The 21,255-nt window shown below is 61.0% G+C and overlaps 1 protein-coding gene across 17 annotated transcripts in view; it reads right to left on the reverse strand.

The window, feature by feature from the left end:
• The window catches only part of ARHGEF10L (Rho guanine nucleotide exchange factor 10 like), a 159,019-nt gene that overhangs the window by 50,768 nt on the left and 86,996 nt on the right, over window positions 1–21,255 (reverse strand). For 12 of the 17 annotated variants that reach the window (XM_072828126.1, XM_072828120.1, XM_072828125.1 and 9 more), the window contains 12 exons: window positions 20,004–20,110; window positions 17,921–17,998; window positions 16,780–16,959; window positions 15,645–15,761; window positions 13,990–14,082; window positions 13,084–13,257; window positions 9,158–9,303; window positions 7,597–7,611; window positions 7,186–7,367; window positions 4,901–5,016; window positions 4,256–4,383; window positions 2,744–2,844 (listed from right to left, as the gene is read on the reverse strand). In XM_072828126.1, coding sequence (XP_072684227.1) covers window positions 2,744–2,844; window positions 4,256–4,383; window positions 4,901–5,016; window positions 7,186–7,367; window positions 7,597–7,611; window positions 9,158–9,303; window positions 13,084–13,257; window positions 13,990–14,082; window positions 15,645–15,761; window positions 16,780–16,959; window positions 17,921–17,998; window positions 20,004–20,110 — 1,437 coding nt within the window. Of the gene's footprint in view, window positions 1–2,743; window positions 2,845–4,255; window positions 4,384–4,900; window positions 5,017–7,185; window positions 7,368–7,596; window positions 7,612–9,157; window positions 9,304–13,083; window positions 13,258–13,989; window positions 14,083–15,644; window positions 15,762–16,779; window positions 16,960–17,920; window positions 17,999–20,003; window positions 20,111–20,993; window positions 21,191–21,255 lie in introns of those variants that run through there. The other 5 variants (XM_072828132.1, XM_072828130.1, XM_072828135.1 and 2 more) reach the window with 3 other exon arrangements.

Below are 21,255 nucleotides of genomic sequence, written 5' to 3' on the forward strand. Positions count from 1 at the left end.
ACCCAACCAGGCACTGCGGATTAAAAAAAATAAAAAAATAAAAAAACTGGCAAAATAAAAGGAACAAATTATTCAAGCCCCAGGGGAACCCAGGCATTCAAATAAGATTTCAAACGACTCTCCTTCCATTAAAACTTTTGCTGCAGCGAAACCGCATGGAGACGAAGCGGCAGAGTGTCACAAGCCGCTGGCCCCCCCACGCCGACCCCACCGGGCCAGGCGGCCGGGCCTCACACGGGGGGCGGAGCCGTCAGCCTTCCTGGGGGCCTCTGCGCGGAGTCCTCCCTCCTCCCTCTGCCACTATCTCGGCCGCCCAGAAACATCCAGCCGAGGCTCATGCCACGTCAGCACCGCATCAAGAGGGCCTCTGACCCTGGCTCCCTCAAAGCCACAGCCTCCTCCCCGTTTCCTCTCGCCTCCGCGTGCCCTCTCTGCACGGCAGGCAGCGGGACCCACTCGAGCGAAAACCGGACCAGGGTGCTGCCCGGCTCTCGCTGCTACAACAGCTTCCCATCGTGTTCAGGGTAAGCCCCATAAGTCTCCCCCAGGCTTTCTGGAAAAGCTGCCCATCCTTCCACCTGCCTGCTTCTCTCCCCAGGATACATCATCTCTGGCCACCACAGGACCTTTGCACTTGCTGTTCTGAAGCCTAGACTGCTTTGCCCAGATAGATCTCTGTCGGCTTCAGAGGTCACCTCCCAGAGGCCCTCCCTGACAGCAGTCCTGACCCCCAGGCTCCGTGACAGTCCCGTCACCCAACTCTGTCCCCTAAACTCTGTCCCCCTCTCTCCCTGTTCATTTGCTCCTCGTGTTATGTCTGTCTGCCCCTCATAAGTTACAGCTTCCTTGAGAGGAGGGATCTTCCAGCTTTTGTCAGTCCTCTTTTCCCAATATCTAAAATTGCGATGAAGACTCGCTCAGGGGCGCCTGTGATGCGCTCAGCCGCCTGGGGGGCTCGGTCAGTGAAGAGTCTGCCTTCGGCTCAGGCCGTGATCTCACCATCCTGGGGTCGAGCCCCACGTCGGGCTCCGGCTCCGGCTCGGCGGGGAACCTGCTTCTCCCTCTCGCTCTGCCTCTCCCCCTGCTTGTGTGTTCTCTCTCTTTCACATTAATAAATAAAAAATCTTTAAATTTTTTTTTAACTCGGGCATCCTGGGTGGCTCAGATGTTTAGCGCCACCTTCAGCCCAGGGCCTAATCCTGGAGACCCGGGATCGAGTCCCACGTCGGGCTCCCTGCATGGAGACTGCTTCTCCCTCTGCCTGTCTCTCTCTCTCTCTCTATCTATCTCTCATGAATAAATAAATAAAAATCTTTAATAAAAAAAAATTTTAACTCATTCAATAATCATTTTCTAATTGACGAAAGCCAGTGACAAAGGTCCTGATTTCCTTCCAGAAATGTCTCAAAACCTATAAAAAGATCACGCTAGAAAGAACAACGGTGAAACAAACACAAAAAAGTGTCCCTGCCATTGGCTGGAAGCAGCAAATGGGAATTCTAGTACAGCACAGAAAATAGCAGCCCTGACGCGCAAGGACCCCGGCCTTTTGTCAAGTCAAAAAAAGTACAAATAAAGTGATTACGACGTGGGCGCCTGGCTAGCTCAGTCGGTGAAATGCCTGCCTTTGGCTCGGGTCAGGATCCTGGGGTCCTGGGATTGAGCCCCAAGTGGGTAGGGTGTGCTCTCTCTCTCTCTCTCTTTCTCAAAGGTGAATAAATTAAAAAGTCTTAAAAAAAAAAAAAAAGTAATCACAACCTAACAAACGTGGTTGCAGACAGACACTCTGCCAGCGTGGGAGGCAGAGGGACAGCAATCCGGGGGGCTCTGGGGGCGACTGCCCGGCGTCTGAGCACCAGCTCTGCCCCTCGCCGCCGTGTGAGCTCGGGCAAGGCTCCGCGTCTCTCTGGGCCTCAGACCCTTCACTGTACAAGGGGGTTCGCAACAGACCCGGCTCTGAGTTATCGCCAACGTGGGAAGAACGAGACGTGTGAAAAATGCTTTTAAAAAGTCGGCCGTGTAGGAAGCGCCCTACGCGCGTGTCCTGTTTATCTGTGTGATGGTGACGGCGTGCACGGGACAAAGAAGTAATAACAAAGGGGCCCGGGCCGCGAACCAGTTGAACCTACCCTGCACTGTGCTGGTTTTTTCTTTTAGTTACAGCTTCATTGAGACAGAGTTCAGGTCCCATAAAACCCACCCTTTTAAATGTCATGTTCATGTCAAGGTTTCTAGCATATTCACCACTATCTACTGTTACTTCCTATTTTTTTTTTTTTTTTTAGATTTTATTTATTTATTCATGAGAGACACACAGAGAGAGGCAGAGACACAGGCAGAGGGAGAGGCAGGCTCCTCGCAGGGAGCCCGATGCAGGACTCGATCCTGGGACCCCACGGTCATGATCTGAACCAAAGGCAGATGCTCAGCGGCTGAGCCACCCAGGCGTCCCCACCACGATCTACTTTTAGCACATGTTCATCACCCCCAGCAAAGAAAGCCCCTCAGCAGCCGTGCCCTCCCACCCTCCTCCAGGCCGAGTTACAGGAGTGAGGGGGCCCTGATATTTACATCATCACCTTACAGACAGGGAAACCGAGGCTCAGGCAGGGGCTGAGACTTGTCCGGGGTTGTCCCTCCCAATCAGAAGCCCCCCCTGCCCCCATGCACCCACATGTGCACACCCCAAGCCTCCCAGCTCCGCACCCCTGTCCCGAGGCACTCTCCCCAGCGCTTTACTCACGGAGTCCGATCTTGGCCAAGTGCAACCTGTTGACCCAGGAGATCTTGCTCAGCGGGTTGGGGGTGATGAAGACCACCATGAAGCTGATGGGGCGGCCGGACCTGTGGCGAGAGGGCGAGGAGCTGAGCGCCCAGAGCAAGCGCCTGGTCCCCCGTCCACCTGCACGCACCTGCTGTAGCACCAGCTCTGCTCAGGGCAACAAAGTGGGGCCAGAGAGGCCGGCGGCCCGCCGAAGCCTCGGCCCCTGGGGGAAGAGTCCCTCCACCCACCGTGGCCCAAGGTGCCTCCCCGGAGACTGACCAGGCCACGCTCCCCAGCCCACCCCCGGCACCTGGGCTCAGGTGCCTAGCGACTCGAGAGGCCCCTTCCAGGGCTCCCCGGCCAGCTTTCCACGGGCCTTGTCAGACACGCGTCCACATCCGACCGGGGGCCTCCTCAGGGAGGAACGGGCTCACTCGGACCCGCTCCCAGCACCCGGAGCAGGGCAGGTGCTCAGCAACGGTCTGCGGAACAGACACACGACTGAATGACGCCGGGAGTGGCTGAGGCTGTGACAGGCTTGGGCAGCCAGAGGTCACTGTTGTCACAATACTGTCCTCTCACCCAGGAGCAGCAGGGCCTCTCAGAGTCCTCTGGGGCCATGGGGCAGTGGGTAGGGGGAGACAGGGCTAGTGTCACTAACTCTCCCACGGGAGAAGGGGGTGCGGGGGTGGGAAGGGGCCACGGGAGGCCACTCAGCAGGGGAGTGGCAGCTTGGGATGACAGCTCAGAGCCCTGCGTCTCTGCCTCTGAGACTCGAGCCTGGAGCCTTGTATCTGGGGCTCCTGGGCTCGTGGCCCTGCTGCAAACAGCGCTCCGATCTTCCTCGTCCTGCGGCCCATGTGCCTGTAACACCCTGGTCCCCCGGGGTCCCCTCATCCTCGAGGTCAGGCCCGGGCTGTGAGCCCCGCGCTGCACCAGCCTGGGCTTCAGGTCAGAGCCCAGCTCCACCCCCAAACTCTGTGGCTGTGGGCCTATCCGACTACTCCTTGAGCCTCACCATCCTCATCTGCAAAATGGGGCTCAGCTCTCCCCGTCTCTGCGAAATCTGTCATCAATTCCACAAACATGAGCTGAGCGTCTACGGAGCACAAACGTCAGGGTGGGCATTTGGGGGCAGGGGACATGCTGGGGGGAGCCTGGGTCCACGAGGAGATGGGCCCCGGGCTGGTCCCAGGGCTCCGCATGGTCTGGAGGGAAAAGGTCATGGAACAAAAGGAACCAACTGACAGCAGAGCATCAGAGGAGTTCTGGGTCTCCTAACAGAGGATGGGCTGAAGCTGGGTGTGAACTGGTCATTCATTCATTCACTCATTCCTTGGACAAGGAGCACTCACTCCACAGCAAGTGCTGTGCCGGGCAGGGCCCGCAGTGTGTACACACCCACGCCCATGACCACACTGAGGAACAGGTGGGCTCCAGGCGCTCCCTCTCCACATCCCCTCCTTCAGCAGTGGCCACCCCCCATCTCACTTGTCAGGTTTTCCGGGAAGCAGGAGCCTGAGACGACACTTGTTGGCCGAGTGGATCTCCTCCTCCTTCACCCGCATTAGCCTCTGCAGGGCCAGGCACCAGTCCTGAGCCACGGTCATGTTAAGGTTCTAGGGGTGAGGAGACCGGCGAGATCACCACCCAGCCTGCTGGCTCCCCCAGAGCCACACAGGCTCCCAGAGCATTCGGGGCGCCCCAGGGGAGAGGAGCTGGGGAGGTGCTCAGCCACAGCAGGCACCGGCTCCCTGGGCTGCAGGCCCTCACTCAGACCCCACATGGCATCCCTCGTTTGCAAGGGACACAACCTCCCAGCCAGCTTCCTCTCCAGCCTCGGGGTGAGGTTCAGGAAGGGGCTTCTAGACAGGTCACTGTGCAGAGGACAAATCGCCATGCAGCCAGACCCCGCTCAACCCAAACCGGAGCTTCACCCCGAACCAGACGCTGCATACCAGAGCTCTAGGTAGCCATGGGGAGCGTTAGCCGCTGCTTCTGCCTGTGGGGTTCAGAGGCCAGGAGCATGGCTGGGGCTGGGCTAGGACAGGTGCCCTCTCCCGCTCTGCCCGCTGCGTCCAGGCGCTGCCCGAGGGAGGAGCTGGAGCCCGACAAAGCCAGGCCAGCGCTGTGTACCTGGTAGGTGCCGTGCAGCGTGCTGATGAGGAAGGTGATCTGCTCTACTACAGCCAGGTCCTTCTGCAGGTCCTGCAGCTCCTGGAAGAGGCGCGGGGGCCCGAAATACACCTTATCTGGGCAGAGAAGAGACCCAACTCAACTTCAGGGGTGGAGGAAGGGCTAACAAAGGACCCGAGCATCCAGTCACTGCAAAAAAGACCTGTCGCCCTGGAGATATGGCACCACAGACACAGCAGGAAACATTACTAGGCTCTCGCCCTGGTGGAGTTCCCGGTCTACAGGAGTGGGGGACAGAGCCAATCACAGGTGGTCTAGCGCCTGGGGTCAGGGCCACACTCAAAGGGTCAGAGGAGGCCAGAAGACTAAAAGCCCACTGTGCCCGCAAGAAGTGAGGAGCCTTCACAGGGCCAGCAGTGTGGTGGGGACTGCCATAAAGGAGAACAGCATGTGCAAAGGCACTGTGGCTTGAAGCCCACAAGCAGCTAGGTGTTCGAGGATGTCCTGAGGACCTACTATGCACCAGGTTCTAAGCCAGGCATTGGAGAGACAGCTGTAAACAAGACAGACAGGATCCCTGTTCTCATGGAGCTTCTGGCCTGAGTGGGGGGGCATAGGGGCTGCAGTCAGTTAACAACCACAACTGATGAAAGGCCAGGGAGAAAGATATCAGGGCGAGGGGCCAGTGAGGGTGCCCAGATCTCTCGTGACGTCACAAATGTACTGGGAGCATAAGAGACAGAGCAGGAAGGAGCAGTGGCCGGAAGGAGGAGTCCTTGAATGCCGTGCTAGGGAGTTTGTTGCCGTGTTCTCAGGCCGTGGTCTCTCAGGCTGAGGTCTTATGGAATCCCAAGTGAGGGCTTATTTGGGGTTTTCACTGTGATGACCATCTGGAAGCCAGATGTACATCCTGAGTCACCTGGATACCTGGACTTTCAGGTATTTTGTTTTGCTGCACGGTATCAGGGCTTCTGTGGACCCTGGTAATGAGCAGGAGTGCCCGAATGGCCACCAGGTAACGAGCAGGGAGCAAGGTGGGCGTGGCAGGTAAGTGATGCACTCACACGAAAGAAGAGCAAAGACAGACCCTGGGGCACCCCCCCATGGGTAAGCCAGTGGGGCACGCGGGTCCCTGGAAGGCACCCTATGGTGTGGGTACAGAGACCTCAGAACCTGCCCCAGCAGACGCCCCCGTCCACACTGTGAGCAATTTGGTTCCAGCAAAACAACATCATCCATCACATCAAATCAACGCTGTTAATTTTAACTTTTTGTTTTGTAGCTTCATTTTCATCCCACTCGTGATTTTGTTTTGGTTTAATGGTGGTTCAAGGGACGTAAGCATGAGGAGTTCATCCTACCTCGTCTTTCTTATGCCTGCATAGATGTGAATAATAACATGATAAAAAAAAATCATTCAAGGCCAACTAGGGTTCAACCAGATCTCTTATTTTTCGCCCTTGAAGGGTATTAGGGCCACATAGCCCTCTAGTTTGGGATACGTGGCAGTGAAGGAGGGACTGGGGTGGTAGGGGCAAAGCTAGGTCTGGAAGTGCCTCTGGGGAAGACAAACAGGGCCCTTTGCTGGGGAGCTCCTGGGAACCTCAAAATAGCCCAGAGGAAGAGGCAGGACATCTGGGAGTGGGCACAGCTGGCTGGTGCAATCCCTCCGTCACAGTTCCCAGAATTGCTGGCAGCCCAGTGAGGCAACCTCCCGGGTCAGGCGCTGGGCAGAGCCTGGCCGGTGGGCAGGGGAGCCAGAGCAGAGCACCCTCTCGCCAGGCGTGATGGTGGCGGCCACATGGAGACGGACAGAGGAGCACGGCTGAGAGGCTGCCCGATGCCGCTCCGAGTTCTCATTCCTCTCGTGCCCATAAAGTCGGAGCCAGACAGCCCTGAGCCTGGTCCCTGAGGGCTTAGGGGCCTAGGGGGTGTCACCTGGGCCCCTCACCGTGCAGAAGGGCGAACTGAGACACAGAGTGGAGGCAGGCAACCGTCAGGCAGGGGTGGAAGTCCTGCTTTCAAACTCCAAAAGCATCGTGCACGCGTGCTTGGGTAGGCACATACATGCAGGAGGGGGTAGGGGTGGGGTGGGCAGGGCCAGTGTCCGGTGTGTGAGATGGAGCAGGGACTCCAGAATGCACATGAGCAGGTGGGGTTCTGAGTGTGCATCTGCGTGTAGTGTGAGGCTGCAAACCAGCAAGAGCCTCTTGGCCGCGTGGCCCGTCGGGCTGGGCTTCCCAGGCGGGACCCACAGGCCTGGGGGGTGCCCGTCGGGTACTCACTCTGGGCCTGGCCCACGGCAGAGGCCTTCTTGGCGCCAGCGTGCTGGATGAGCACGTTGTCCTTGTCGTACGAGCCGCCGTCCTGGCCCACCTCCACCACCTGCACCTGGGGCAGCGCCGTGTTCCACTTCACCACGTACTTGGGCCCCAGGGGCACCAGGCTGCTGATCTCCAGCTGGCCCCTGCCAGGACAGAGAGGAGGAAGCCCTGGAGAGCCCGCCGCACCCCAGGCCCAGGGCCAGCCCAGAGCACGCTCCTCAGCACACCAGCTCAGCCAGGCACCTCGCCACGCAAGCACAACAAGCTCGGCAGAGCAGGGAGCCGTCAAGGAGGCAGAAGCCCCGGCGTGCCCAGGCCCCAGCCCAGATCCAGAATCACACGCCCCAAGGCCCCGAGCCCCCAAACCCCTACCTGTGGTTGGCAGGCCTGAGGAAAAAGACAAGACAGAAGGGAAGGTCATTCCTGTTATTGAGTGATTTCTAGGGGACTGAGGCAGTGGGGCCCAGCCCCTGGGCTGGGCCAGGCGTGGGCATCGGGGACCACAGGACGGCCGTCTCCCCAAGCTGGCTGCTGGCCTCCAGTCCCCTGTGATTCCCACAACGACCCTGCTAGGAAGCTTGTATTTTCCAGACAAAGATGCCGATGCTCAGACACGTCACGTGACTCACCCCAAATCACCTAAGCTGATCTTCCCCTCCCCCCAAGGTGGGCCACTAGCATCCCCGTCACACCGGGCTGGGCCCCGAGCAACAGGGGAGGGCAGAGCAGGTGCTCATCAGATATGGTGCCTTAAAAACCACAGTGATGGAATCAGGGCGGGACGGAGGAAGGAGACAGCACCACACTGATCTGGGGCAGAAGCTTCCTCGCCCAAGTCCCCGGCCAGTGCTGGGTCCCCTCCAGACCCGTGAGCTGGCAGGAAGGGCCCAGGAAGTATCTGATGAACTAATAGATGGATGGATGGGTGGATGGGGGGTGAGGGAGCATGCGCATCCCCGGACAGGCAGCCTGAGCCACAGCCGTGGGGACTGTCCCCAGATCATGGCAGTGCCCGCACCAGCCGATGTGGGGGGCAGAGCCTACATCAATCCCTGCAAACATCCCCGACCGCATATATGCTCCCGCCAGGGGGTGCACAGGTGACGTCCCTCTGGGTCTCGGTTATTGTCGCCATACTGGTGTTTCCGCCACGATTTTTTAAGCGCCGTCAAATGTTGAGAGCAGAGGGTCCCCTCCACTCGAGTGGCTAAGAGTCACAGCTGGACGGGTCGCAGCTGAAGTTCGTTTGGGCACAAGCCCTTGGCCACAGGCCCAAGCGGGGGACACAAGTGAGTGAGCGGGGCCCGGAGGGGACCGTGGGGCACAGCAGAGCGCGAGCCCTCGGAAGGAGGCCACGAGACCCGGCTCCGGGCCCGGCAGCCCTGGGCAACGTGGGCCCAGAATGCTGGACCTGCGCGTTTTCAGAGAAGTCGCACATGCCTCCATGTTTGCGTGAACTCCCGGTGATGCCAAATCAAAGATTTCTGGGGGCCTCGTGCAAAACCCACACAGCACAATCACCCTCACCCGTCCGGGCTGCAGTGCTTTCAGGCACAGCCTGGAAGGCCAGCTCTGGGCATTTCTACTGTCTCGGTCTCAGAACCAGGAAGCCAGGCTCTGTGGGGGACACAATGCTCTGGGCCGTGGGAGCCCAATCCCCTGAATCTCAGTGTGGCTGAAACCCGGGGAGCTGTTCAGGTACCAAGGGCGGCGGCGTTCCAGAACAGATCACCCTGCACAACGGGCAGCTGCTGGCCCAAAGGCCGGGGCTGGCTCCCCGCGAGCCCCCCGGGTGCTCTCCAGCTCTGGGGACTAGGGACAGAGCAGGCCGCGAGGGACGGAGGTGGAGGCCGGAATGTCTGAAACGTGGGTCCCCCGGCAAGAGGCCAGGCCAGGAGCCGCGGCATAACAGGGGGGTCCCTACCGCACTTACTTGAAATTGATGTTGGCGCAGACCAGCATGTCGTTGAGCAAGAAGACCCTGCGCTCCTTGGACTTGATCAGCTGCCCGCGGTCACCGTACACGGTCTCGGTCAGCGTCTCACACAGGAGCAGCTGCCGCTGACCCGAGGTCAACAGCTGCGAGGGGGAGACGGAGCCGAGTCAACGCCAGCCCCGCGCACGGGCCGCTCCGCGGACGTCACCGTGCCCGAGAGCCAGCATCCTCTCGCTGCGCGCAGAAGGGATCAGGGCTGGGGGAGGCAGAGGACGGGGTCCCCCCCTGGCATGATGAGGGGCCCCAGGGAGGAGGCCAGAGGGCCGCACGCAGGGGCTTCTCTGACCGTGCCCCTCGCCCACGGCCAGCACCCCCCTCAGGTGAGCCAGCCTGGCAACCCTCCCCGCCGCGGTGCAGGCTCCCACCCTGGCTCCTCTCTCGCCTGCGACAAAGCCCTCGGGCAGGTCCCTGCACTTGCCCACAACCCAGCTTCCTCAGCTGTCAAGTGGGGCGGTATCCGCCGCTCAGATCACCCAGGTAACGCCTGACTGAGCCTGGCGACGTTCATTTTCCAAGCCCAGCGCAAGGCGAAAATGCAGCCCTCGTTCAAATGTCATTAAGGATTTCATGACAGTGACAGCGGAACATCCAGCCACGTCTGGGGCCCTCCTGAGCATCAGCCCCAGGCGGTGGCCCTGCTCACAGGCCCAGCAAGCGGGCCCTGCCCGTGGCTGTGCTGTCTGTGACGGCCTTGCCCGGGGCCACTGCGGGCCTGGAGGACGTCCCATCTCCGCACCCTCAGCTGGACAGCCCCGGGCAGCCTGGCCTCACGACGGGGGGTCGCACAGATCGGCCGCCACTCAACCAGGTGACCCTCTGAGGACGCAGAAGACCTTCAAGCCTCAGGCATCTGAGCAAGCGTTTGCCGATCTCAGGCTGGACACCAAGAACCCCCTGCCAGCACCGGGACCACCATCACACCCAGGGACCTCCCGGGAAAACAGCTTTTTACTGACAGCGATTTAAAAAAAAAAAAAAAAAAACAAAGAAGAGAATTTTCAGCAAGAGTCATTCCCAAAACCCACGACTCCAATGACAAGAGGCATCCTCCCCTCCCTTCTCACCCCAAGCCTCCTCCCCTTCCCCCGAGACACTGCCCTGTCATTCTTCTAGAACCATGTTCCCCAGATTGATACAGAAACCTGAATGGCACCAATGCCCACGGCATGCCGGGCACTGCACTTGGCACTAGGTACCCCACTTCCCATTTAACCAGCTCTGCAGCCCCCGAGGCCACCCCCATTCCCAGGGGAGGAAGCCAAGGTTCCAGAGGCAGAGTGGCTTGCCAAGCGGCGGCGCACGATGCAGCCAGGCCGCATGCGCTGTCCCAGCACTGGGCACCCAGCTGGGTGTGATAGGGGTCGGGAGGCTCCACTGCTCCCAACACAAAAATGACTCAGGGTCCCTCAGGAGGCCTCTCGTGACTGCTAAAGCCGGGCTGCCCCACGCCACCGCCTCCACCAACAAGCAGACGCCAGCTCATGAAAACAAGACTGGAACCCTGGACAGCAGGCCCCGTCGAAGATTGCCAAGTGTGCCATGACCTAAAACTTGGAAGGAAAGTCCCCCGGGCTTCTGGCAACCATGTCCCTGCCCCATAGGCAGATAAAAGGGGGGAAAAAAAAAAAAACGGATATTGCACAAACACCTCCCTGGAGGGTCCTGAGCAGGCACATTTTGAAACAGCCGGCAGGGTTCCGTTTGGGGCGCACCCAGTTTCAATTCCGCTTTCCCCTGGGTGATGGACTGCAAGAGGAAAATCACCGGACTCGTCTCAGAAGAGGCCGAGATTGCCCAAGGGACGGGGGTGGCCAGGAGTGGGTGCAGCGTGCAGCCACCTCGCTGCCACCATCACATCCCACATGTCTAGGAAATGCCCCCCCGCACACCGACCTGACAGGTGGAGAAACTGAGGCTCAGAGCTTTTGGTTCCTTGCCCAACATCAAACAGGGCTTCCTGACCTCCAGCCAGTGACTACGGCTCCTTACTGCCCAGGTCCCCGTGGGGGACAGAGCAGACGAGAACAGTGGATCTGCCCAGAGCAGGGGCCGCGGAGAAGGATTTCCTCCTGCCGAGCCAGCTCTTCCCCTGGCCGCGGCACAGGTGTGCGAGCTGAAGCAAGAGAAACCCTCTCGGCTACAGAGAAGGGGGCCACAGGACGGGACAGGAGACACTTCCCCAGTGCAGAGACCATGGGGTATCCGTGCAGGTGCCAGACTGGCCCAAAGGTTGTTTTTCTAGAGACATTATGCAACAGAGGGCTGGTGTGGGGCTGGTTAGGAAGTCTGCCTGGAGGCGAGGAGGGACTGGGACCAAGGGGAAATGGGCAGCTGCTACCCAGGGGACCAGTGGCCTGCGGGAAGGTGGACCAGCGTGCCAGCTCTTCCAACCCTTTAAGAAGACCTACCGGTCTGGATCTTATGGGACAGCTTTCCAGTTTTAAGGGATGGCAATTGATTGCAGCTTCTTAGAAATACTGTGTGGGCTAAAAGGCACCTGTAGAGCCTGAATTTGGCCTGAGGAGGGACAGTCTTAAGATGTAGGACTCTTGGGGGCACCTGGGTGGCTCAGTCGGTTAGGCATCTGCCTCCGGCCCAGGTCATGATCTTGGGGTCCTGGGATCGAGTCCCACATCCATCAGGCTCCCTGCTCCGCAGGGTGTCTGCTTCCCTCTCTCCCTCTGCCCCCCACTCATGCACACATACACACTCACTCTCTCTAAGAAATAAAACCTTAAAACAAAACAAATAAGCTGTAGGACCCCTGAAGCTTAGAACTGCAAGGGACCCTGCAGGCGAACCCATCCAACTTGGCAGGCATGTGCTGAAGATCAAAGATCCCGGAACACATTAGTACTATACACTGTGAAGTGCAGTTCACCTGGAAGGGTTGTTGTCCTCTGGGCAGAGCTTCCTGTACTCTTAGAAAGTTCCAGCCCACGTGGCTGAAATCTCACTGGCCTTAGTCACTGGCCTTACTTCTGTTTTTGAGGCCCATAGAACCAGGAGGCCCCCGGTTTTCCCCCAAAAGATGTGGACACCTCCCACTGATGACCCCGTACAATGTCTCTGCCCCCAGAGAACAGCCACTGTCCCTGCCTCCGTGCCTCATCCTGAGCCATCCCCACCAACCTCCGCCCTCCGGCAGGTGAAAACAAGCCGGCCTTCCAGGTCTGGGTACGGCTTCAAGCACCTCACATCATGGGGACCAACAGGTGGCTCGAGGTGACGATGTTTTTGGGCACAGGGCTTGTGTTTTGAAAACAAGGTTCTCTACGGACTCGTTTGAAAGTTTTGCAAGATTTTTTTTTTTTTTGTACTAAAATGTTCTGAGTTGCAACCCCAGACAAAGCACAGCATGAAAGTTTTCCTCTTTCTTCTAGTGACGACGACAGTCCCCTTATCTCAAGGACTCCCCCGTTGGCCTCGCAGCAGCCCTGGGGTGGGCACCGCTGAGCTCTCCTCGTTTCCGAGGGAACAAGTGAGGTTCAGAGAGGTTGGGTGATTCCCGAGGCCACACAGTGAGCACCACTGGCAAAATCCAGATTCAAACCCAGATCCTGAGCCCAGAGCCTACGTGTGTAAGCACAGTGCTAGACTGTCACTTCTGGTGCCTTTCCTGGCAATGACACCGATGGACAAAATCGGCTTTTATCCGAAAATACCATGAATCGTAATGACCGCCGGGGCGCAGTGGGGACTCTAACCGTCAAGGCAAGGTGTGCGGCCTGAGAGTCCAGGAGTCCCCGCCCTCGGAGAGCACCGCCAGGTGGGCAGCTGCGGGAGGAGGCGGAGCGACAGGTGCCACAGGCTGCCAGGGCAGGTGAAGGCTGGCAGGTGGGCCCCCACCCCCCCGCACTCACCTTGTTGAGGCTGCTGCGGTCGCTGACGCTCTTGGTCAGCTGCTGGATCTCGGCCACCTGGTCGGCCAGCCGCTTCTGCTCATTGAGCTTCTCGGCCAGCGTCTCCAGCTCGGTGAGGGCGAGCTGCAGGGAGAGCCTGTCGGGGTGGCCCCTGGGCGTGTTCTTCAGCATGTCCTGCCGGGACCCGAGACAGCCAGGGCTGAGAACCCCACCCCAGCAGGCCCTCCCCTGGCCTGGGAATCAAGGCCTCCCCTCCCACCTCCCGCAGAGACCCGGGCTGAAGGGCCAGGACACATGGTACCTGGCAGAGAGCAAGGCCGCAAGAAACAGCTAATGAACGAAAAAATAAAATAAATATGCGGATCCAGCTCTAATTCACTGATCAGCAGTGTGCTGAGGTGAGAGCCCCCTCCTGCAGCCGGCAGCTCTGAGGACAGAGAGGAAAGTCCGGCGGGGGTCCTCGGCCTGGCAGGGCCCCTGCCCAGCTTGGAGGGGGGCCTCACCCCCACTGAGGGCCCTCGGCAATCGGGGGAGGTGTCCCAAGCTCTTGGGGACCTGGGACGGGACTAACGCTCCCTCTAGAAGCCTGAAGCGGGTCAAAGTCAGCTCACTTACTGAGCATCTCCCCAATGCCAGGACCCCCGAGGGCCTGGGTGTCCACGGGCCCTGGCTCCCGTCCTGTAAGCTGGGCTCCTGCCATCACCAGTCACCCAGCCGTCCACGCCGGGGAGCCAACATGACCCGTTCCACCCCAGGAGCAGAGGGAGAGGGGACTGTGGGTCCTGCGCACGGTCCACGGCAGATGGACGGCTGTGGATGACGGATGCGAAGCCCCCAGCCCAGGAGGCCTGCGCCAGCCCAGCCCACACCCTGCAGGTCCACGGCTGCTGGAATCCCGAGTGGTACCTGAAGCAGGAGGATGAACTGTGGGAACCTCTGGATGGGCTTCACCATGAGCCCGTAGAGCGTGACGCGGTCCGGGCTGCACACCTGCCGCCGCTGTTGGAGAGGAGGCAGGATCATTCACGGACCCCCCCCTCCCGGTCTGCAGGGGCGCTGAGCAGCCCAGAGGGCAGACGCCGCCCGTCCTGGGCTCTCCCCGGGACCCAGGACCCTGCTGAGCCTCAGGCCTGAGAGAAGAGCCCCCGAGCGTCCCTGGTTCCCCAGCCAGGGCTCTCTGCCACCACCAGGGTCCCCTGTACAGCCCCTAGGCCTGGGGAGACTGGAGCAGTCATGCTAAGGCCTCTGGACAAAAGCATAACTGGGAGATTGAGCAGTTTATCCAAGAACCCGGAGCTCTGGAAGGAGCCCAGGCCAGTGCCCCAGCCACACACCTGTCACCTTGATTCCAGCCCTCATGCCCTGCCACCCAGGCTGCTGCCTCAGCTTCCCTCCCAGCCTCCACTTCCAACTGCCCAGGCCCCACACTCCTCAGTGGCTCCCACCACCTGAAACACAAGGGCCTAGCCCTGGGGCCTCAGAACCCAGGACCATCCAAACTGACTCAGCTGCGTCTGGGCCTTCTCCCCTGGGACTCCCTGATAGGCACCCGGGGCTCCCAGGATCAACCAGACTTGCCCATCCCCACCCTCCTGCCTCTAACCTTTGTCCCCGACCCTTGGACGTGGAACGCCCTTTTTTGTCTCTACCTGTTACAACCCCATGGTCCCCTCCCCTCCACTCCCCCCCACCCCCACCAGGACCCATGTTAGAGGACACTCCACTGAAAAGCCCCCTGACCTTCTTGGCCTGGGGCAGTGGGTCCCTCGGCTGAGGTTCTGGCTCCCCCTGCACCTCGCCCACCCACACCCTCCCTAGGCAGCACGCTTCTTGAGCACAGCAAGGTCTGAGTCTAACTCACCTGATGGCTACCTGACACCTTGGTCCTTTTTTTTCTTTTTTTTTCTTTTTTTTTTATTTTTTGTAATTTTTATTTACTTATGATAGGCACACAGTGAGAGAGAGAGAAGCAGAGACACAGGCAGAGGGAGAAGCAGGCTCCATGCACCAGGAGCCCGACGTGGGATTCGATCCTGGGTCTCCAGGATCGCGCCCTGGGCCAAAGGCAGGCGCTAAACCGCTACGCCACCCAGGGATCCCCACCTTGGTCCTTTTACCTCCATTCTCCCACAGAGTCCCCAAGATACCCCCCTGAGGGATTTCCCTCGCCCTTTCACAGATGAGGAAGAGGGATCAGCCCGGTGACCACCTGAGCCATACCCGAAGACCCACCCAGACCCAGGCTGACAGAGGGACACAGCCCCAACACCGCCAGGCCCACCTGCTGTCACCTCACCCATCCAAGAGGTCACCAGCCCCCCCTTCCACCTGGCACAGCTCCAGCTTCCCAAGCTGCTCACAGACCCTCTGACTCATTATTACCCTCGTCCTGGGGGTTGGGGGGTAAGAGGGATCCTTTTCCCATGGGACGGGGGATGTCCCAAACAAAAGAGAGGAGGCTTCCAGGCCAAAGCAATGATGTGACACCCAAGGCCGGGCCACAGTGCCCTCTGTCCTCTGAAAAAGCCACCGAGAGGGGCCCCGGACCCCCGCTGGCCCACCTTGAGGAACTCGAGGAAGGCGGGCTTGGTGAGACAGGCCTTCTTGATGATGGACATGGCGTTGGTGAAGTTGTTCACGTAGTCGCTGTACACATCTAGCACCATGGACTTGGAGAACTGAAATGGATGCGGGGGCAGGGAGGGAGGGTCACTTCGACGCGAGGGGAGGGGGTTACTGGCTCCCCAGAGGGTCACAGCCGGCCCGGAGGTGAAGAAACCCATCACCCCACTGAGGGGAGGAAACCGGCTCCAAGAGGCGGGAGACGCCCGTGGTCCCAGGGAGGAAGAGGTGGAGCCAGGGGACAGGGGACCCCCCTCCTCCTGCAGCAGAGCAGCCCTGGACGGTGGACGGAGAAGGGGCGGGGGCAGGCATGACCCCCGTCCCACACGCCCTTCCTCACCACCCCCAGGAAATAAAGCGCCCTGGCCCTCCACCCCCAGGCCCTGGGCACACTGACCAGGGCCCCAGATCTGCCAAGTGCTGAGATTTTCCAAACTATTATTTTTTTCTTTTAGGGGAACCCAACTACCCAAAACAGATCAAAGTGGAGTTCCACTCACATAACCCCCCACACTCCCTGAATCTCTCTGGGGCTCACAGACATCAGTTTGGAAAACCCAAGAGTCCCCTTCGGATGGGGACCTGAGCCCAGAGAGAGCCCTGGAGCTGCCCGAGGTCACAAAAGTGAGCTGGGACCCGGCCGGGCCTCCTGGAGCACAATCCAGTGCGCTTGCCCGATGCCCTGCAGCATCCTCTGGGGGCCAAGGCCTCGGTCTGGGCGAGCAGCTCAAATGGTGGCCACCGTGCGAGTGCTCAGCAGGGAGGCTGCAGACCGGCGGGGGCTGCCCGGTGTCTGGCCTCCTAGGGGTGCGGTGCTGCCCCCCACCCCGCGGCAGGGCCAGGACAGCCAGCTGGCTTCACCAGCACCACACCCGGGGACATCTCCAAGGACCGACTAGAGGTGTGATGCCCACCCAGCTGCGGCCAGGCACTCAGGCCCCGCTACCCCCGACCTCGCTGGCTTGGACAGGTGACCAAGAGGCGGCAGGAAGCGGCCCAAAGGACACCCAGGTCAGAGCTGTGGTTTTCACCCTGTGGGGGCGCAGTGGGGAGGGAGAGTGTGGGGATACCTACTGAAGCTACGAAGAGGTCCCCAATCTTCTCGGTGGAGTCCCACTCAGCCACGCGGGACGACAGGGCTATCTGGAACATGGAGTGGCAGTGCAGGATCTCCTTCACGCGGAAGAAGACCACCTGGCACTTGCGGGCGCTCAGCACCTTGGGCTCCATCTCCATCAGGGGGTTGCGGTAATCCTGCGGGACCAGCGGGGTGAGCGCCCCAAAGGCAGGCCATAGCCCCTCCCACCCCTGCCCTATGGCACCCTGGAAAGGCCCATCAGAACTCGGCAGGCCACGGCAGACCTTTGTGGGGGGCACTTATCCCTCACTGGTCACCTGTCCTTCTGGAAGGATCTCCGTGAACGTACCACTCCCGGCCCAGCCTTTGCCCGCCCACAACCCACCCCGTGACGTGGGTGCTGAGCGGGGTTGGGAGGAAGACGCCCGCAAGGAGCCCCGTGGAGGCAGCCCCGAGGCCCTGCTGGCCGCGTCCAGCTCTGCCTCCGACCGAGCCAGCCTGCAGACCGGAGAGGTGGCGGCGAGGTCACAGCGCGCTCCCTCGGCCCCCGGGCCAGAGCCACTAGCAGGAACACAGCGACATTTCCGTCTCTCCCTGCCTGACCCCTGGGTTCCCCTGCTGTGGACCCGAACTCAGGAGGGGGAGAGGAGGGTGTCGCACACCCCGGCACCCCGACAATGGTCTTCCGCGGGGGCCTCTCCCTGAGCCGCGGCATCCCAGACGATTCAGCATGTCAGGAGTGCAGACCGCAGCCCAGGTGGGCACGGTTAGCCGGGTCACGCACGCATGGACGTGGCAACGCCTGGGCATCCTGCAGCCGGGGGGGGGGGGGCGGCATCCGCTCCAGCCTCGAGGCCTGGGGTGGGGCCGCAGGAGGATGGGAGACACGACCTGCCCCGGGGCTCCCGGAGAGGGGAGGACAACGGAGGGGCACGCTCCACTCTACAGGGTGCACCTCACTTGGCAGCCCCCCAGCTTTGCTTCCGAAATGTCCCCCATCGGGAACTCCTGCTGTCCTCACAAAAGTGCTGGCCTGTGGCCCCTTCCCTTTAAAACCACTCGCAGTCCCCAGCACCCCTAATAAAGTGTCCCTCTGGGGTCGTCCCCGCTGTCCCCCAGAGGCCCCTGGACTGGTACCTGGAGCACCCGCTTCAGAGACTCCACGTAGCTGCCTTCGCTCTGCACGATGGAGCCGAGGATGTGCCTCCGGACCACCTGCTCGGGCCAGAAAGCACGGTCAGTGCCCGCACCCGATGCGTGCAGAGCCCGGGTGTGGCGGGAAGGCGAGCTGACAGCGACAGAAGGGACCCGTCCCTCCCAGAGCCGGCCCCTGGGACCCCTGGGACCCACAGGCGCCCATTTCCCTCCAGAGCCCGGGCGGCCGCAGAGGGGGCTGTGGGGTGCCGGGGCTCGAGTGCCCCACCAGGCCTCTGCTCACGTACATCCAGGGACAGGGAACCACGGGGCCAGGCGGCACCCCCACCCTTGGACAACTCGAGGAGAAAATCCTTTCTGAGGTAGAACAGAGATCTCAGCTCCCACTGCGAGTAGATGCCCCCTCCACCAACCCCTCTGCCCCAGGCAGGCTGGGCGCCCTCCCACCCACCGAGGGGGCTCCGCTGCAAGCCACACACCCCGCCCCTCCCCGCTCCCTCCCGCTGGCCCCTTCTCTCCTCTGCCCAAACCCACATGCCCTCAGGTGCAGCCCGCCTAGCACACCTGACCAGCACAGGTGGGCAGCGCCGAGGGGGCAGGGGCGGTGGGGGGGATGTGGGCATCTTTAAAACTCCTGTCACCCAGCCGCCACCCCAGACAACCTGATTGAGTCCATCTGGGGCACTGCCTGGGGATCGGGGTTTTTAGAGCATCCCAGGGGATTCCGCTGTCCCCCAAAGCCAGGACAGAGCTCACAAAAGGCGCCGTGGAGAGGTGTCTGAGGCAGGAGCCTGTCCACTTGGTCCGTGGCTGGGAGGGTGACCGACCCCACCGTGCCCCGACAGCCGCCCTGAACATCGGTCCAGGTCCCCACCACTATGTCCCCCTGCTCCTCCCGGACGCCTCCATCCTGCCCCCGGCACGCCCTTCCCAGCAATCCCCACTGTCCCCCAGGCTTGCCCACGGCCCACACAGCCCGGTGGCTCTGGGACGGGCCAGGCCACCAGCCTTCCCGCCACCCCCACCAGCGGGTGCTCCGTCAACGGTCCCCAGGTGCCCAAGCTACTCCCAGAGCAGAGTTCCTGACCCCAGCACGTGGACACTCGGGCCGGGCGACTCCCTGTTGTGGGGACTGTCCTGTGCACTGAAGGACAGAAGCAGCTCCCTGGGCCCGGCCCACAGGCCTCCAGGACCGCCTCCAGTTGTGACAGCCACAAGCCTCACCAGACACAGCGAACACCCCGGCGGGGACACTCCCCTCTGGGAGCCACCGGCCTACAGTGTCTATTGCCCGATCAGGAGACCAAGAGGCTCCTGAGGAGAGAGACCTGGCAAGGCCAGGAAGAGGAGCTCACGCCGGCTCCAACAGCTCCGAGGGGCTCGCGGTGCAGGGGCAGGGGTCACACCTCAGTGCCGGGGGAGGGGTGGCCAGGCAGAGGGACCACGAGGTGTGGCCACATCTCATCCCCCTGGTTGTCCAAAAAAGGCCAAACATCAGGATTTTCTGCCAACCACAGGAGGGGCAAACCCCTTTTGGCGCTTGCTGCCCGGCCACCACTTGCTCAGCGTCCCCGCAGCTGCGGCAAGTCAGGGGCTTCCCCACCCCGTTTCATGGCTGGCACAGCCGACCTGACGACATGCCTCTGCGTGGGCCCAGAGCCCAGCCACCGGGTCCCCATGCCTCGCCCACAGGCCCCAGCGCCCGGGAGAAGCTCGTGGACGGAGGGCGGGCCGGCCCCTCCCGAGTCTCCCCAGCTGGGTTAGCTCAGCGCTCCTTCTGTCACTGCAGCCCCTTCCTGCAAACGACACCTTCGTGTGAAACGCTAAGCTGGGAGTTCTCTGGTCACCCTGGGGTGGGAAGCAAGCACTCCAAATGCTAGGCCCACCATCCCCGGGGACAAGAGCTTGGGACCTGCAGGGTCTAATCTGGAAGTCTGTGCAGCTGGTGAGGAGAGAAGACGCTGGTGGAGGCCCCGCTTGGCACTTCCCCCTTCAAGGCCCGGACTCGCGGGACCCCAACCACCCCTTCCCCTAAAGACCCTCACCCCCGGCTCTGCCCACAGACCTGCTGAGGGCTCAGGCCGTCTGGCATGGGGCCCAGCTCCGGGGCCGGGGGCTTGATGTCCGTGACGCTGACCTCCAGGAGCCCCATGTCCTCCTCCTCCGAGTCACCTGGAAAGTCAGACAGGCCGGTGACACATACAAAAGCAAGGATAACATACCCTGCTCAGACCCCAGGAGCTGGGAACCACCCTGGGCCAGGGTCCTGGGGCCACAGAGGGTCACTCACTGCTGTGCTCCTCCGACCATAAATAAAGGGAAGGGGCACCTGGGGGGCTCAGCGGTTGAGCATCTGCCTTCTGCTCAGCTCATGATCCCAGAGTCCTGGGATCGAGTCCTGAATCGGGCTCCCTGCAGGGAGCCTCCTTCTCCCTCTGCCTGTGTCTCTGCCTCCCTCTGTGTCTCTCATGAATAAATAAATAAAATCTTCTAAAAAATAAAGTAAAAAAATAAAGGGGGGAGAGCAAGGGAGCACAAAGCAGCATGCCTTGGCGCACCAGCTCTCAGGAAGGACTCTGCCAAAGTCACTGTCCCTGCTCAGACCCGCCTGCTTCTGGCCCAGCAAAAGCCAGGCCGTCCGTGTCTCCATCACTATGCACTAAAAATAGTGTTCTTCTGGATGCCCAAAGGGGGAAGAAAGCCCCAAGAGAACGGGGTGTTTGGCTGTGTGTTTTTAACCAAAAAAAAAAAAAAAAGTAGATCGACCCAAAGGGAAAAAGTTCAACTAGACAATGCAGACAAGACTGGGGGCAGCTCTGGGACGGAGGGCAGGAGACAGAGCCTGGGGCCGACGGAAAGACGGAGGCCAGGGAGAGTGCAGGGCTCTGTCCCCACAAGAGAGACGCAGGCGCAGGGAGACGGGACCCTAGCTGCTCGTGCTCTGAAACCCAGTGGTGGCGGCCAGCAGGGTGCTGCGGGGGAGCCAGGAAGAAAGAAGTGACGGCGACCCTTGAGCAAGGGCCCAGGGGGCAGGGACACCCAGGCAGGCCCTTACCTGAGCAGGAGACAGAAGAGGAGGAGGAGGAGGGACAGCGGACGACAGTGTGGGGGTGGGGGTGGTGAAGGCCCTCCTGCCCGGCCCACATGGTACCCCGGGCATCACTCCGCACCCACCCCAGCCGCCGGCCCCGCGGCTTCCTCTTCGCCCATGCGCCACTGGGTAACATTCTTGGCCAGTGATCCGAGCCCTGCCGTGGCTATTAATAACGCCTCTGGTGGGAGGGTCACTTTAGGCAAGGCTCCGGGCTGGCGGGCGG

Source organism: Canis lupus, chromosome 5 (genome assembly GCF_048164855.1).
Source record: "Canis lupus baileyi chromosome 5, mCanLup2.hap1, whole genome shotgun sequence".
NCBI classification, from domain to species: Eukaryota; Metazoa; Chordata; class Mammalia; order Carnivora; family Canidae; genus Canis; species Canis lupus.